This window comes from Arvicola amphibius, chromosome 5 (assembly GCF_903992535.2).
Source record: "Arvicola amphibius chromosome 5, mArvAmp1.2, whole genome shotgun sequence".
Lineage (NCBI taxonomy): Eukaryota > Metazoa > Chordata > Mammalia > Rodentia > Cricetidae > Arvicola > Arvicola amphibius.
Genome location: NC_052051.1, coordinates 81,442,801 through 81,460,165, shown reverse-complemented (window position 1 = coordinate 81,460,165; position 17,365 = coordinate 81,442,801). Strand labels below are relative to the sequence as shown.

The 17,365-nt window shown below is 47.6% G+C and overlaps 1 protein-coding gene across 1 annotated transcript in view; it reads right to left on the bottom strand.

The window, feature by feature from the left end:
* The window catches only part of Ext2 (exostosin glycosyltransferase 2), a 132,690-nt gene extending 119,023 nt beyond the window's left edge, over window positions 1–13,667 (bottom strand). Inside the window, 4 exon segments of the mRNA XM_038329603.2 lie at window positions 4,278–4,394; window positions 9,917–10,006; window positions 11,636–12,201; window positions 13,526–13,667. Coding sequence (XP_038185531.1) covers window positions 4,278–4,394; window positions 9,917–10,006; window positions 11,636–12,171 — 743 coding nt within the window. The 5' untranslated portion in view covers window positions 12,172–12,201; window positions 13,526–13,667.
* Between the last annotated feature and the right edge of the window lie 3,698 nt (window positions 13,668–17,365).

The window sequence follows — 17,365 nt, the reverse complement described above, 5'->3', positions numbered from 1 at the left end:
GTAAGTCTGGATAGGAAGTCTGTCTCACTGTGTGATGCCCAGCCCACCTGGTGTCCCTGCAGAGTGCTCCCCAGCAAGGCCCTGCCAAGCACAGCTGCTCGTCCTGAACACCCCAGCCCTTAAATAATGATAACGGGTAAGTCTACGCTTTAAATCCGTCTGTCCTACCCAGAGCCTGAGGAAATGGTGCGAGTCTGTGTTTCATGAGATGAAGAAGGGCAGCCTTAAACACAAGGCACAGAAGCACACTAAGAGCTGCACACAGGAGCACTGCATCCATTATGTTCGCTGAGCTCAGGATGTGGGGTGCTGGGAACCAGGCCCACAGTTATGCCTGCGCAAACAAGCACTCAGAGCTGGAGCAACACCAACAGATTACAGAAAAGATTTTTAAGCTCACTACCACTTGGAAATTTTCCTAATAACTTTCGGAAAAACTGTGGATCATGCATTTGTATGAGACGGAGATGCAAGTGCCCTGGGGGTTAGAAGAGGCGCCTGGCCCTTGCAGGTGGAGTTAGAATCAGTAGTGAACTGCCTAACGTGGGAGCCGGGAGGAAATGCGGGTCCTCCACAAAGACGGTGTGCACTCTTCTGCACTGACACCTCTCCAGACCCAGTGTTGTAAATTATATTCATTTAAGTTGTGCTGTATCAAAAGTAACAAAACGTAAAGGGCTTTGAGTAGCCAGGAAATCCTTGAAAATGTCACAATGTTGGAGAACTCAATTTTACCTACATCAAATTTAGCACAAAGCTACAGTAACTGAGCCCGTGAGGGGACTTCCACAAGGACGGACACATGACAGTGAGGGCAGAATCACCTGTCGTTGGCCAGTGAAGCTCAACAGGACTCAGAATACAGAAGTGAGGCCTGAGACACCTGGCTATGTCAAGCAGGAGAACAGATGTGGCCCCGACCTCACACAGACACTCAAAACACATAATAAACCTAAAGCTATAAAAAACTCTTCAAAGAAAACATTCGTGTAAATCTAGCATAAGCTTGATTCGGCAATGATCTCTCTTTATATTGACATTTTTCACCAAAGTATAAGCAATCTAAACAAAAATGAGATAAACTGGGGCTGGGCGCCACCAGACGGGAAGGCTTGCTGTGAAAAGCATGAGGACCTGAGCGCCATACCTAGCACACACACAATGGGAGTTCTATGAGGCTTGCGGGCGCGAGCCAGTCTCCGCGAACTGGTGAGCTCCAGATTTGACACAAGACCCTGTCTCAAGACTGTCTCAAATACTAAGATGGAGAGCAAGTGAGAAGAACGGTCTATCCTCAAGCTCAGACCTCCAACACACACACACACACACCCAACACACACACACACACAAATGCTGCTCCCAACCCCAGAGGGGGGGGGAGAATTGGACGTCAATTAAAAGTAGAACCTTTTGTACCTCAAAGGTACTATCGAGAAACTGAAAAAGCAGCCTAACAGGAGAGGAGAGAATATTTGCAAATCACATACCAAGTGAGGCCCCATGCCTAACTACACAAAAATTGTTAAAATTCTACAATAGGCAGCAATTCAATTTAAAATGAGCAAATAATATGAACAGGCATTGTCTCCAAAGAGGTCATGTAAGTGGCCATAAGCACAAGGAAAGCTATGGAATGACAGGGATCACTGGGGAAACACAAAAGGAAAGCAACAGTTGAGAACAGTGGCGAGAATCCAAAGCGCAGGTGGACATGACAAGCACATGAAGACAAGGAGGACTGGAAACTTTATACAGCACTGGCTGGCCAGTGCACATAGTGCTGTAGCCTTTGGGAGCAAGGTCTGGTGTTTCCTCTACAGGCTACAAGAGAATACCATACGGCTCAGCAATGCTACTCCTCGATAGGAAGCCAGGGAACTGAAAACACAGGCTTCCAAAAAGCCTGCACTTGAAAGCTCACAGCAGCAAGTTCAATACAGCTAAATATTAGAAATAATCGTGATTGCCATCCATTGGTGACTGGGTGAACCAAACATGATGCGGACACACAATGAAACAGCCGACAAGGGGAGAAGTGTCTGTTCCGTGCTACAGCTTGAGGAAAGTGTGAAAACACACTCAGAGGAAGATGGACACAAGCCTAATCACACCAGCATGAAGTGTCCAGAGTAGAGCCAGAGACAGGAAGGGGGCTAGCAGATGCTGCCCAACTGGCTGCTCCTGACTGGATTTGGAGAGTGATAAACTGTTCTATTTAGACAGCAGCACTGATGAGAACTACACAATTCTGAATAAGCTACAACCCCACTGCCCCAGGATTTTACACTTTAAACACTGGTTCACAGTTTGTGAATTACTATCAACTTGAATGCAATGAGATCACACCTGGGAGCCCCCAGGGTGACCTGAGCGGCTGTACCACAGACCACGCAGCCTTGCTTTACGTGCGGAGGGCTAAGGGAAAGAACATGGAGCTGAACAGTGCTTGGCATCATGTCCAAAACATTTGCTAAAGAAATGCTGTACATACTTCAGAGCTCTGGTTGCTCCAAGGCCACGGGATGGAACATGCAGGAAGGTGCGGTCTTCTCCTGGGGAGTGAGTGTTCACGGGCTTGCCAGAGTCCACACAGGCTTCTGAGTCTTGTATCCTCAGAGAATGGGCCTAATGTTCTCTGAGTGAACTAGTGCCTGGAGACTCATTTCTATCAAACTGTGGGCTGGTCCCACGTGACACCTGGTAGGACATTCTGTGTGCTGTCATTTTGCCCATGCAAGCAAAGGATGCCCCCATCATCATCATGTCTGTTTAAAACTCGCTGAGCTCCCACCAGGAAACAACGTCTAAACAGTCTCCAGGAAAGAATGGGTTATGTCCATGCAACCAGACCTTTCCCCTTATGCCACATACGAATATATGAGCCAACTAAATGTCAAGCCCAGTACGGTGGTTAAAGAGCAGACCTGACCTGTACTCCATCGCACTGACAAAATCCAAAGACCAAACTAGACAGGCTTTCCAAGAGTCGTGCCAGTGCCCAAGCACCACCCTAGGGAAGGAAAGCCTGCAGTGGGAACAGCATACAGGGGGTCTGATCCAGGGAAAAGAAGCTGTGGCCCACCCTTACCCAGCCAAGCAGTTTCAAGATGAAACCTACAGGATGAGCAGGGCTTAGACTGATAGAGAGAAGGAGAAAGATTGTTAGGCAGGGCTCGGGAAATGGCTTGGCTGGCTAGTACACTCCCTGCTGCACAAGCTTCACGACCCAAGTTCAGATCCCCAGGGACACCGTAGAAAGCCAGACATGGCAGCACGGGTCTGGAGTACAGCCAGGGTGGTGGGCTGGAAGGAACTGAGGGATAGAGACAGGAAGATCTTCAAAGCTCATTGACTAATCAGCCTCGCAATATTGATGAGCTCTGGTTCAGTTGAGAAACCTTGCCTCAAAAAACAAAAAGTGAGCCGGGCAGTGGTGGCGCACGCCTTTAATCCCAGCACTCGGGAGGCAGAGGCAGGCGGATCTCTGTGAGTTCGAGGCCAGCCTGGTCTACAAGAGCTAGTTCCAGGACAGGCTCCAAAGCCACAGAGAAACCCTGTCTCAAAAAAAAAAAAAAAAAAAAAAAAAAAAAAAAAAAAAGTGGAGAGCAATCGAGAACAGATACCTGAGGGTCATCTTTGTCTATATACACACACACATGTACACAACACACACTCACAGATAAGAGTTTAGAGAATAACAGGAAGAGCAAAATCTGTTGTAAAAGAACTGAAGGGTATGCCCTTCGAGAGAGGACCTGCAAGGAGCACAGTGGCCAGACCCAGACAGCTGGGACAGGCATTCAGGAAAGTATGGCTTCATCTGGCAGGCACTGGCAGGGCAAGACCAAGCTGGATGGTAGGGACACAAAGCAGGAAGTCACTTAGCATCCCAAGGGAGATGGCAGTGGGCTGTTACAGGCAGATCCAGGGGAGAGGGACCAGATAGATCCAAGGAACACTTCTCACATGACAGACTTGTTAATTTGCTGTGTGTGGGGCGCGGGGAGTGGGGAGGGCAGGATGCCACAGGTTTCTAGTTTGTGAACTTAATAGATAGCTCAGGAACTTCTACGATACTGAAAGATATATATATATATATATATATATATATATATATATATATATATATATATATATATATATCAACCTGTGTGGGGAAGGCCAGCACACCAGCACACTCCAGACTCTGGCACACCTTGCTTGCCAGAGTACCTCCACTGAACCTTGCCAGCACCCACTCTCTGTAATAGCACACTGGCTGGGCTGAGCCACCTTACCCTGGAGCTTTCTCTGGGAGAGCCACTTCAGTTGACAGTGGGCTGAAGACAGGAATGCTGACATCATAGCCCTGCCGGTAAGTCCAGGTAGAAAAGCCGCCACCAGCCAACAGGGCCCTGCAGAGAAAAGAGTTTGGTAAACTTTAAGAAAGAAAGGTCTTCATGATAAACACCATGGGAAGGGATGGCAAGGACCGAGGATTAATAAACACGACAGATAATGTAGGAGACCCTGTGCTTGAGAAGCACTGACCCAACCCTAACTCACAGCACCACCCAGGCATCAGCTGCTTTCCATCAAATAACAAGAGCCCTCCTCCACCGCCTAAAATCTTTCCTTACTTCCAAAAGATTCAACTACACTTTTATTTTTTGGTGTATGTTGTATAGATGTGTGAGCGTGTGTGCACGTGTACATTTACCACAGTACATGTGTAGAGGTCAGGGTACAAGTTGTGAGTCTGCGCTCTCCATTCACCAAGTGTGTTCCAGGACAGAATTCAGTCATCGGTGGAAGCCTCCCTTACCTACTGAGCTACCTTGTCAGCCCTTGCTGCCTCCTTTGTACCCCGCTCACCTCCCTGGAAATACTTATCCTTTTTAAATTTTTTATTTTATTATTTTTTTATGTGTATGAGTGTTTTGCCTACATGTGTGCCTATGGAGGCCGGAAGACAGCATGGGCTCTCCTCAGATTAGAGTTATATAGACAGTTGTGAGCAGCTATGTGGGTGCTGGCAATCAAATCCAGATCCTCTGGAAGAGGAGCCAGTCCTCTTAACCACTGAGCCATCTCTCCAGTCTCCATTTTATTCTCAACACATCCACAGCATCAGGGGTAGCAGAAGGTCTACAGGAAGACTGGGCAACCATTTCTCACCCCCTCCTGGAATCTCTCAAGACTACAGACAAGAAAAGCAGGTACCACATCTCACAGTACATCAGCCCAGACTCTCCGGTCCCTGGACCAAGCAGCTCTCCTTCTGCCATACCAGGGCTGTGTCATTCACACAGCTTCCACCAGCTGCCACTGTCCCTCCCTGCCTGGTCTTATTAACCATCCCTAATTGGGAAACAGAGATGGGTTGTGCACTAGAGCCTCTCTTGGCGTCTGTGGGCACTACCATGCCTCCGCCCTAATTAGAAAATACAACCACACTGTTTTAACTGGATCCAGCAAGTGCCACGATGACACTTCATCAGACAGAGGAGCAGGTGTGGGTCTCACCAGCCTTAGCTGTGCTTCTATCCCAAGGCCCCAAGCCATCAAAAGCACTTTTTGGGGCTAGTGGCACACACCTCAGAGTTTGAGCACAATGTCTAAACTAAGAAAACAACGTTCTCTTTTCAATACTGATTGTTACCAATCCCTTCTGCACAACTTATATTCCCTTCTAACGTGGCTAGCCTAAGTTCAGAGATGTCCAAACCACCCCTGGAAACCCCACTCTGTTTGCTTCAGTACTCTGAAATCAAGAACTGTCAAGTGGAGTAGCAAGCAGACTTGGAACCTCTCCAGCCTCTTGTCTGCTTCTAAGATGATGACATCCTCAGTACCAACACACACTCGGGTGTTTTCCTGATCACCCTGCAACACTGCATCCATCCAACATGAACTTGAACAGGTTCCATGGCTGTGACAGCAAGCAGAGCCTGCAGGCTCCAGGACCGCTGTGCAGAGAAGCAGATGTGGGCACTATAGACAGGCACCAGGCAGCACAGTAAGTCAGCACTATGGGTGACTAGGCTGTTACTGTCCACTTACAGGAAGTGGAGAAGTGGAACATGTGTCCTTTCTCATATCAACCTTCATTATTTTTCTGTTATTCTGTCCTGTGGCCCCAAACACGTTATTATGATGCAGAGACGTGGGGTAGGTGTGCAGATACAGCAGAGAAGTGTACACACACACACACACACACACAGAGAGAGAGAGAGAAAGAGAGAGAGAGAGAGAGAGAGAGGCCGTCTCTGACTGTAATCTCAGAAAGAACCGTGATGGCAGGAGGTCCAAGTGTCCCGAGGATCCTGTCCTGTCAAGCCCAGCCCCTTCAGCCCAGCTCCCCCAGCGCTGGAACAGAGTACCACCTGCCCTCACTTCACAGGACACGTTTCATATGGACTGCAGAGAGGATTTCTGTTTTCCCTCACAGATCCTCAAGCTGGAGCGAATTCCACAAGAGATGGAATCAAAAACTCTAGGTCAGGAAGTCTGAGTTGATGATCCTGCCCATGGCAGGCCAAGGGGTCAAAGGGAAGGTCCCCAGGGGCTAACCAGGGCTTCCTCCTCTGTCCCCCATGCTGAGCCTTGCTCCCTCTGGCCTCCTGACTCCCATCCACACAAGCAGCTACAGGTGGCCTCCTCCTACTGAGCATGCACAGTGCCAAACACAGGTGCCTAGCAGTTTATCAATTTATTTAAAGAAGTATTGTTGAGCAGGTTGCGGTGTGGCTCACGCCAATCCCAGCACTAGAGAGGCAGAGATTGGTGGATCTCAGTGAGTTCGAGGCCAGCCTGGTCTCCTTAGTGAGACTGTCTCAAAAACTGTTTTGTTTGCTTTGTTGCTTAAGCAACAACTTAAAAGAAATATTGTTGAACAGAGCATGGCAGTGCATGCCTGCAATCTCAGTTCAGAAACCTGTGGCTGCAGATTGTGAGTCTGAGGCTAGTCTGTCCCAAAGAGAGAGAGGGCGTCTCAAAACCACCACCAAATACTACATGGCTGGAGAGATGACTGTGCAGTTAGGAGTGCTCACTGCTCTTACAGCGGACCAGGGCTCGCGGCCCAGCATTCACAACTGCCAGTAACTCCAGTTCCAAGGGATGCCACACATATGAGGTGCACACAAACTCATGCAGGCACAACAAATACACTAAATATAAACATTTTTCTAAGTACTGTTGATATTTTAGGTATGATAATAGTATTATAGTTAATATAGAGAACTATGCAGGAATGTTTGCACAGGGAATGAGATGAGGTCTGGAATTTGCTTCTAGATAATTGTGGAAGGAGAACATTCAGAACAGATGGACCAAGACTGGCCAGGAGGCTGACAGTGGGGGTACAGAGTTCACTATGCTATAACCCTCTTCTCTTTTGTAGGATTAAAGTTCAAATGAATGAATATATATACCCACACCACAGCAGAAATATGTATAAGACATATTCAAAGAAAGGCTAATGAAAATCAAAGGTAGTAATATTCTAGAATATACCTAAGAAAATAAACATTAGTTAAGCATTAAAGAGGTCTAATATGCTCCCACTAAAGTTAAACTTAATGTGTGGGGGGGAATGTATACGTGTGTGCATGCATATGTGTTGTGCTATGTATGTAAACTCACGGGGGGGGGGACGAACAAAAGGACTAGAAAAACAGAATAGTTGTGACAGTTTTACTTGTCAACTTGGCACAATGTAAAATCACCTAGAAGAGATTTTTAATGAGGAATTTTCTAGATTGGCGTGTGGACATGTCTGGGGGAAGAAGAGGTTATCTGAACTATCCTATTTTATTTGGGAAGACCCAGGCACCTAGTAGGAACCACTATTATTCCCTGCGTGGGGGTGTGGACTGAACAAGAGCAGAGTTAGCATGCGCCGTTGTCTCTCTGCTCTTCACTGAGGATGTGACTAGCTGCTTCACATTCTGCTTGGTGTCCCTGCAAGGACAGACTGAAGACAAATAACCCCATCTCCCCAAAGCTCTTCTGTCAAGATGTTCATCACAGAAACAGAGAACAAAACTAACAGTGAGGATCTCTCTCTCTCTCTCTCTCTCTCTCTCTCTCTCTCTCTCTCTCTCTCTCTCTCTCTTTAGAAACAGGCTGTTTAGTTTGATTCCTTACACACTTGCATGTGGTTCAACTCTTGTGCAAAGTACCTATGCATTATGTGTACTGCTCCTAAAAGCTCTAAGAGAAACAGAAACCATTTAAGCAGCATAAATGATGTTTGGAGTTTGGACTGCAGCTCAGTGGTGGAGTACTTGCTTAGCATGCTTAGGGCCCTGGATTCTAATTCACTTCAGATCCTTGCATTCCTTTAACAGCAAGATACCATATAAGCAGACAGGCAATGGTAATCCCAGCACTAGGGAGGCAGAGGCAGGTGAATCTTTGTGAGTTCAAGGCCAGCCTGGTCTACAGAGCGAGTTCCAGGATAGCCGGGGATACACAGAAAAACAAAACAAACATCATATCGCAAGCACATTTGTGAGTTCAGATTTCAAGGATCTAATCCAGCACACCTGCCTTCTAGTTACAGAACAGACATCCAGCTACATCTGATGCTATGCTCCACTTTTCCAAACACAAGCAAGGACAGAGGACAAAGACTTAAAAACAAGCCTATGGCTCCTCCCACACAGAAGCCACCAAGGCATCAGAGTGAAATAACTGCAGCCGAGACAGAGCCCACTACCTGTGTGGCAGCCACACTGCCCCCTGTTGTCCACGGGGATCTCTACATTACTATGTCGTCTAGTAATCATCCTATTACCAGACAAAACCTCAAAACTGACTTCAGATAGCCACTTGAAGCACAGAATGTTTGGATCAGCCATCTGGGCAGACACATGACACAGTGTATACTTCCATGGCTGATAATGTTAGCCTCTGGGAACACAGCTGGTCTCAGGAAGAGACCTCTGTCAGCAACACTGATCCCAGATTCCGCATCATGTAATGAGACTGGAATAAATTAATCTGCCCACACTCCTGTAGACTCCTACAACCTTAACACTGTCCTGAGTTGGGGCCGAACTTGCTATTTTCCTCAGAGCTGTGAACCAAACACTAACAGAAGGGATAAGCCCAGCACCTCATCCTGGAACTTTCAGGAGCCTCGGACTAAAGTAAGTAACAGGGATGCTAACATGAAAGGGCAGGGAAATGTCATGAGTGCGCCCAGAGTCAGGAGCACCGGCCACCTCTCCCCACTTCTGCCTGTTTGGGCGGCTTTGCCAGAAAGGAGGGAACAAAGGAGAGGTGAGGTGGGAAGAAAATGGGGAGAAGAAACTGGCTGATCAAATCACCAGCAATGATGCCATGAGCACCCTGCCTACCCTCACAATATAGGCTTCGGGTATCTTTACCCATTCATTCCTCTCTCCTCAGAAGCTACAGAACCACTTTTGGCAAATGAGCCCCAATTCAGAAAGCATGGATGGACACCATTATCCTGAATCTACCTGGGCTGGATGCTACACTTGAAACTAACACTAGCTCAGACTAGGAAAAGAAGACAGTTCTTAGACCTGTCCCACGACCTCAGCTCCAGTGTTCCCACAGGTTTAAACAGCTTCCTCATTTCTCACTTGACGGAAATGCCTCCGAGAATTTTCTAGTTTAATAAACAATTGTGATCATAAAACATATCCCAGCAGATTCAGGAACCTAATTCCTTTCTTATTTATTGATTGATTTTAAGACAGCTTTTTCCCTGTGTAGCCCTGCTATCCTGGACCAAGCCTCAAACTTGCAGATCTACCTGCCTCTGCCTCCCAAATGCTGGGCTTAAAGGTGAATGCCACTACACCTGCGCCTAGGAATCTAATTTCATGGAAATAATGATTACAATTTAACTTACCTAATCCTCAGAAATCCATCATGGGACAGCCTCCCAAATGCTCACCTGTCTCTGGGGACATCCAGGGCAGTGTTGTAATCTGGGGGACCTCCAGGCAACATGTTGAACAGCAGGTGATTTGTTCCTCGATCCCACCTATGGAGAAAGCAAACAACTAAGAAAATCCACACTTCAGGAAGAAATGAGTGCATGACTCTGGAGCACATGTGCAAACAGCGCAAGCCTGCAAGAACGCCACCTGCTGGGACACAGGTATAAGCAGCCACAACAGCAAGGCCTCGCAGGTACAAAGAAACCTCTGAAAACCCAAAGGGACAACAGGCTAAAAAATAAGAAAGATGTATACTCCCAGCTCATATGCTACATCACAATTTCTGATGATTTAACATAAAAAACCAAAAACCTGAAACCCACCTAAACGCTCAAGAAGCAAAAGTTGGGCTGGAGGGATGGCTCAGTGGGTAGGAACATTGGCTGCCCTTCCAGAGGACCCAGGTTCTAATCCTAGCACTCACAGGATGGCTTACAACCATCTATAACTCCAGTTCCAGGGGATTCAACGCTCTCCTCTGGCCTGTGAGGACACCAGGCACACACGCATGTGGTACAGACATACACACAGGCAGAACATTATACACATTTAAATAAATAAAAATGTAAAAGAAACAAAAGTAAACAGGTTATATGTGGCTGATTAAATATACTTCGAAATATCCATACAATGGAATGGTACACAACCTTCAAAATTATATTAAAAAGGATGTGAAGGGCCAGGAAGATGACTCACTCAGTAAAGTGTTTGCTGTACAAGCATGAGGACCTGAGTTCAATTCTCAGCACCAATAGAGAAGTCAGGTGCAGAGGAGTGTGCATGAAACCCCACTGCTGGGGAGGCAGAGGCAGGAGGATCCCTGGTTCACTGACCAGCTACGTAGCCAAATGGGCCAGCTCCAGATTCAGTGAGAGGCCTTTCTCAAAAGAGACAGGGTGGAGAGTGGAAAGACACAGTCTCTGGCCTTTACACAGACACTGTGTGTGTATTTGCGTGTGAGCGCACACACACACACACACACACACACACACACACACACTGTTAAACTACGTGGAAAGGGGCTGGAGAGATGGCACAGTAGTTAAAAGCACTGGCTGCTCTTCCAGAGGCTCTGAGCTCAATTACCAGCAACCACACGGTGGCTCACAACCATCTATAGAGGGATCTGATGTCCTCTTCTGACAGAAAGCAAATAGAGCTCTCATGTACGTAAAATAAATGTCTTTTAAAACTATCTGGAAAGATATTCAGAATGTATTATGAGAAATAAAGCTCCTTTGGAGTATGATCACATGATACCATTCCTGGCCAAAAAATGTTTATAATTATATACACATAGCAATTTCATACAAAAGAAAAAACATTGAAACAGTAACAGTGGTTTACCTCTTGGAGGCAGAGGATGGAATAAATCTTACATCCCTTTTGCTGAGCTGCCTTTCAAGCTGTTCACAGTACAGGAATGCCCTGAGGCTGTGCATTTTAATCTATAAGAGGTATAGGAGAAGAGCCTCCCTTAGTTCTAAACCCCACAAAGCCAGGCCACCACAGCAGCAGGATGACAGCCCCGGGCTGGCACTCACAGCACAGACCTCCTGCTACACAGGAGTCACTCACACACTTGTCAGCTGAAACATCTGGGGACAAGCCAATGGGAGACATACTCCTGTCTCTCCCACTCCCTTGGGCTCTGGGGGCGAGGCGTCAGGTACCTGGAAAGCTGAGCCAGAGCCTGTGCCGTCTCCTTGATGCGAAGGGGGTTCTGGTTCAGCACATCGATAGAGGGGACAAACAGACAGGCCCGGCTGATGTCATCCGTGTAGTAGTCACTGTCTGAGATAGCCGTTAGCAGTTCGTTGTACTCCCGGGAGATGGTGCTGCTCACTGGTACACCTGCATCATCCACGTACTTTTTCAGGGGATAGATGTACACCTTGATCTTGTTCTTTGGGTTGAAGCCACAGCGGTAGACATCGAAACATGTGTGCATTCTACAGCTGAGATCCCCCCGCTCTGGGATGGGGCTGGCAGCCGGCAGCCTGACCACCGGCACTTCCCGGATGCTGCGTTTCTCCACACCCCCATCACTGGAGGACTCGATGGAGTGGGGCCAGAACTGGAACACGCCTGTGGCGATAAGGCCCAGGAGGACAATGGAGAAGAGGGTGACATAGTAGAACCTGTGTTTGGTCTTCATTCTTGGGATGAGGGCGGGACCCCGAATATTATACTTGACTGATGCACACATAATGGCACAGATAACCTCTTCCTCACACGCCTGGTCATCAAAGACAAACACAGGAAAAAAGCAAATGTTTAGGATGGCAAGCAACACCCTGCAAGGACTGAGTTGTTCAACTTTTAATGCATTTATTTAATTCCTCTTTTTTTTTCCCCAAAACAAGGTCTCACAAAGCTCAGGCTGGCCCTGAACTGGCTATGTTGCCAAGGATGGCCTTAAAGCCCTGATCCTCCTGCCTCCATGTCCCAAAGACTGTGATTATAAGCACAGGACACCAGACCCAACTCTAATATACTTGCCTGTTTCCCTTACATTCTGTGTTAAAATGGCAAGGGCTTCTGACACTGCTAATATATGCAAATACGTATTTTCATATATAGGATAAAATTTATTTAGTATTTAATGCTATAAATATATGTCAATACACAATATAAAATTATAGCTATGCCCTATTTATATTTATCTTTTAAATTTATCCATTTTCTGTATAAGTACTTTGTCTGTATATATGTCTGTGCACCATGTGTGTGCCTGGTGCCCATAGAGGCAAGAAAGGGGTGCTGGATCCCCTGGGACTAGAGTTACAGACAGTTGTGAGCTTCCATGTATGTCTGTGTGGGTTCCATGTGTATGAACAGAACATGAGTCCTCTGAAGAGCAACCAGTGCTTTTAACTGCTGAGCCATTCCTCCAATCTCAACTCTATGTATATTTACTTTAAACATACGCTAGGAAATGTTGGGCACTGGGAAGGAGGTGCGAAGAAAAATCTAAAACAAAATAACTACAGATATTTATTTTGAAACATTCACCTGCCCCAGGTAAAAGTTTATCTGGACCAAATGATGCTCTGTAACTTTAAAATCAGTTCTCATTCATTTATTCACTAATAAGCCATCATTGAGCCTCTACCAGACAGTCTGAGGGACAACGCTGACCCCACCTAAACGGGGAGAAGACGAAGCCAAAGGATGCAGAGTGCAGAGATGGGTCAGTGCATCTCAGAACAGCCTCCATCTTTAACTCTAAAGATGTTGGTATCTTATAATGAAAGTAAAGGCTGGTCCATTTCAACGAAAAGTATACAAGTCAACGAAGCAAGAGAACGAAAGTAAGGGGGAAAGGGAGGAGGGGTAAAGTGGCGGGAGAGAAAAAAGAGTGTGAGAAAATAACATATCCAGATGCCAACAGCTCCTCCCACCAAGAATACACACAGCAGCACGTATCCACCCAGCAGCAGCAGCCCTGGTCCTTCCCTGCAAGCCCCATGGTCTGTCACTTGCACAGAGAGCATCTAAGACTTTGAGCCTGGGTCCCAAGAAACCTCAGTTTCTGCAGCTGTCCTCTTGGGAACTCTTACCACAGGAGTTTGAGCAACCAGTGGATGGTATCCTTAGACATCCACACTGTCCCCATCAAAGCCTGCACGCTCTTGTCGCTCGAAGCCACTGAGTTTTTGAGATCAGTTACACAGTTACACAGCAGCAGAAAAATCTGTATTAGGGGCTGAGACATAAAAGAAACCGTTCAGGGCTCAGCTAAAAAGGAAGTATGAGGCTAGTCTTATGTCACCTTGACACACAAACTAGTCATGTGAAAAGAGGGAAGATTAATTGAGAAAATACCTCCATAAGATTCAGCTGTAAGGGATTTTCTAAATTAGTGATTGATGGGGAGGGCCCAGCCCATTGTCAGTGGTGCTGTGCTATCCCTGGGCTGGTGGTTCTGGGTTCTAGAAGTAGGCTGAGCAAGTCAATAAGCAGCACCCCTCCAAGGCCTCTGCATCAGTTCCTGCCTCCAGATTCCTGCCCTGTTTATGAGTTCCTGCCATCATGGCGTTTGATGATGAACTGTTATATAAAACTGTTGTCTGGTCACGGTGTTTCGCTGCAGCAATAGTAACCCTGACTAAGATAGGCACACTTGCCCTGCAGACCAGGCCGACTTCCCACAGCTCGTGCCCAGGTGCTATGGATGGGACACAGGCTGAAGTGGAATGGTTGCTACAGACTGACCAGGGATTGCAACGAGCCATGTTGCATTTCATGTAGAAGGCCCAAACTACAAAGAGTACTACTATACTGATCCACCAGGGGACCTGGGAGCAGAGGGAAGTTACTGAAAAGCCCTGAGATCCTCAGTGGGCTTATCAGTCATCTTCACTTTTGCTAAGTAGAGCATGCATCACAGCACACACTGGAAGACTTTCCAGCCTTGACCACTGCAATTGCAATCACTGCCAGTCCGGGTGGGAGGGGAATGTGCCATTGTCGAGAAACTTCACTCCTATCTCTGGGACGTGAATCAGCAATGCCAGGATGCAGACTACATGCAGCAGTCCATCCACGGCAGGAATACGGTTTCAGCAAGAGGACCACCTCTCTGACACCTTAACAGTCACCCCACTAGCCCCAGGGCCCAGTGTGGACTATGGTTTGCAGAGAGGAAGAGTGAGGCAGATGCTGTACCCCCACCAGCCCACATACAAAAATATCCAACACTCTCTAGTCTTCTTCAATTCTCAATCAGTAGTTACTAACACTGCAGGGTAAACACCCTAGGGGACTCATGGCCCATCATGGCAGCTCATCCGTGTTGTCTACAGTAGATTTGAAGAATCCCACCATTGAGCCAAGTAACATATTTGTATAGTCATTTTGAGACCTTTGCTAATTTTAGACAAACTCCTTTCAACACAATAGTTTCCCAGCCTTCCGATCCACACTATGAAATCCACTTTTGGCCAGAAGACCAAATAGGCTGGCCTTTGGACCTTTTCCATTCTCCCAATTTTGAGTTCCCTCAAACCGAATTCTCAGGGTCACCTGTAGCACTGCAATACAGAACGCCAGCTGCAATCTCCCCTCCTTTCTCCGCCCACGCCTCCTAAGGATCCCACAGACCATTCCCCCTTTGGCCTCCCCCACCTCATTAGTTGCAACCCCAGCCCCCAACTCAGACAGATACCACCCCTGTTCAACCACAGGCCTTGTACCCCCAGAACAACTGGGTAGGCTGCCCTTGGACCCTTCCACTCTCTTTACCCCCAGTCCCAATTTTCAGGGTTACCCCTAGCACTGTTTAAAGACCATCTACCTTGGCTTCCCCTTCCCCGTCTCCAGCACCAGCAAGCATTCATTCCCCTTGAACACTCCAGCAAAACAGCAACACACAGCCAATCGAGGAAACAGAAACCAAAGAATAAAAACAGCTACCCAACAAAGACAAACAGAAATCAGCAGCTAGACCTATAATCACCCCAAACCTAAATGCCTAGAAGTAACATAAGAACACGTAAACAGTTAGGGCCATGCATCTCCACCGGAGCCCAGCTAGCCTACTGCAGCCAGCCCTGAACATTCCAACAGAGCTGACCTTAAAACCAACTATGAAGATACAGAGGTCCGTCAAGAGGGAATGAACTCCCCTAAATAGATCCAGAAAGCACAAACAAACAACTGTAAGGAAATAGACATATTAGAATTACACCCATCTTCTCAAAGGAAACTTGGAAAGCCAGAGAGCCTGGACAGAGGTGCTGCAGACTCTGAGGACCACAGATGCCAGCCCAGACTACTATAACCAGCAAAACTTCCAGTCATCATAGATGGAAAAAATAAGACATTCTGTGACAGAGTCAGATTTAAACAATATCTGTCTACAAATTCTGCAGTATACTAGAAGTAAAAATCCAAACCAAGGAAGTTAACTACACCCATGAAAACACAGGAAATAATCTCACACCAGCAAAACAAAAAGAAGGGAAATACACACACCACACACACACACCACACACACACACACACACACCACACCAGGCAGTGTCTGAGCTGGCTGCCCATCTACACTGCTTCTAGGACCATGACCTTGTCACAGCACAGTGGGTCAAGACGGCCTGGCTGAGTCCGTCCCCCCCTTGCCATCCACTAAGGGTACCATGTCTGCTTTGCTGTCTGTGGCTACAGACACCACCTGGCCACTGACACGACTTTACCTTTCTCAGGAACTTGAGAACTTAGTCCTTGATGCCATGAAAGTCGATCCCAGCCTGCAAGGGGGCAGTACACGAGCTTGCTTCTCAAAGGTGCCAGCCCCCTCTCTGGTCATTCCACATTACCAGAGTGCCAGCCACTTCCTTGGCCATTCCATATTACCAGAGTGCCAGCCTCTCTCTGGTCAATTCCATATTACCAGAGGGCTGGCCCCTCCCTGGCAATTCCATATTACCAGAGTGCCAGCCCCTCTCCCTTTCCATGTTACAAGAAGGCCCAATCCATATTACTGGCGATTCTACATAACCAGAGGCCAAGCAAACAGTGTTATCTCTGGCCTCGAGTATAACCTATCTAAGCTATCTGCCTTCCCGAAACTTCCAATGCTTTCTTCAACACTCTCTGCCACAGAAGTCCTGATACCTCCCCTCATTTACTGTAGGCCATGGTTTCCACTAACATTTTGAGTTAGGTAACTCTCTCACTGGGAAGCTATTATACAGATCAGCCTCTACTTGGTAAAAGCCAGACCTCTACCTGTAACCACCAAGAGTATATCCAGACATTGCCAAATACCTCTGAGGACATGAACTCAACCCAGGGTGAGAACCAGTAGCTTAGGTTACGGCTGCTTCCAGGTTTCAAGCCTGTCTAGCAGCACATTAGGGACCGGCTCCTGCTATCCAGCTGGGTCACTGCCCTGGATCATGAGAGAATGCACCCCCTCTCCATACACTGCATATCCAGTTTTATAGCCACGCCACTCACATACTTCCCCCAGCTGCTGTTAGTCCTGCATAGCCAGGTCCTGCGGCCACAGACATCTGAAGACTCCCACTTAGGGAAAGCTGCAAAACAGAGAAGGTGGAGGCAGATCCTGACGCAGACAGACCATTCTGGGCAAAGAAGATACCCCAGGGACAAGCGACTGCCCCAGGGACGGCTCTGCATGGGCTAGGCTGGGCAAGCGGCTGCCCCAGGGACGGGCTCTGCATGGGCTGGCTGGGCAAAGCGGCTGCCCCCACAGACGCTCTGCATGGGCTAGGCTGGGCAAAGCGGCTGCCCCACAGACGGCTCTGCATGGGCTAGGCTGGGCAAAGCAGCTCTCCTCTACCTCAAAGACCTGCTGCAAGCTCCGAGGATGTGGAAATCCTGAGAAGCAAAGTCCTCAGTGTCCCGTCTCTCTATCCACAGATGCAGGCTGTGCC